Consider the following 621-nt stretch of genomic DNA (forward strand, 5'->3'; position numbering starts at 1 on the left):
TTTGAGGGATCCTTTTTTTTGAGGGATTCCCCCCCAAAATGGACAATGCGAGGATGAACTCCTTCTTGGAGTACGCGATTTGTAACCGCGGCTCCTCCTCAGCTTTACCCCACCTTGAGCCGGGCTCGCCGCTTTTCTCAGGTAGCCCGGCGAGGGATGATTTAAGCGGGGATTGGGGAGCTCCGCTTAACGCTCAGCTCGCCCAGCAAAGCCCAGCTTTTCCCCATCCTAACACCGGCCGCTTTTCCGCGCCCCCTCCGGGCTACCCCGGTGGCTACCAACAGCTCTACGTGGGCCAGCAAGAGGCGGACGGGTTTTATTTCCAAGCGGGCGCGTACGGGCCGAGCTCAGCCTCGCTAGGCGAGACTTTTTGCGGGTCCGCGGGGCAATTTTCGCAACCTCAGGCGGACCTGTACGCGGGCGAGCAGCCGGGCTACCTGAGCGGCCTCTGTGGCCACCACTCGGCCTCGCTGGGCGAGGAGCAGGAGCCCCCCGGGCCCCCCGAGCAGCGCGGAGCCCAAACCTTCGAGTGGATGAGGGTGAGGAGGAACCCGCCCAAAACAGGTGAGGTTTGGGATGGGGGAGGAAATGGAGACTTTGGGGTGTGGGGGGCTCTTCCTG

The 621-nt window shown here is 63.0% G+C and overlaps 1 protein-coding gene across 1 annotated transcript; it reads left to right on the forward strand.

Annotated features, from left to right (window-relative positions):
- Positions 1-38: 38 nt before the first annotated feature.
- On the forward strand, positions 39-569 carry LOC130588260 (homeobox protein Hox-B1-like; the record flags this gene model as incomplete). The annotated part of the gene is made up of 1 exon (XM_057389202.1): positions 39-569. A coding segment is annotated over exon 1 (531 nt), but the record flags the coding sequence as incomplete, so codon positions are not given.
- Positions 570-621: the final 52 nt, after the last annotated feature.

This window comes from Malurus melanocephalus, unplaced genomic scaffold (assembly GCF_030028575.1).
Source record: "Malurus melanocephalus ecotype Western Australia unplaced genomic scaffold, MMel_1.1 scaffold_3965, whole genome shotgun sequence".
Taxonomy (NCBI): domain Eukaryota; kingdom Metazoa; phylum Chordata; class Aves; order Passeriformes; family Maluridae; genus Malurus; species Malurus melanocephalus.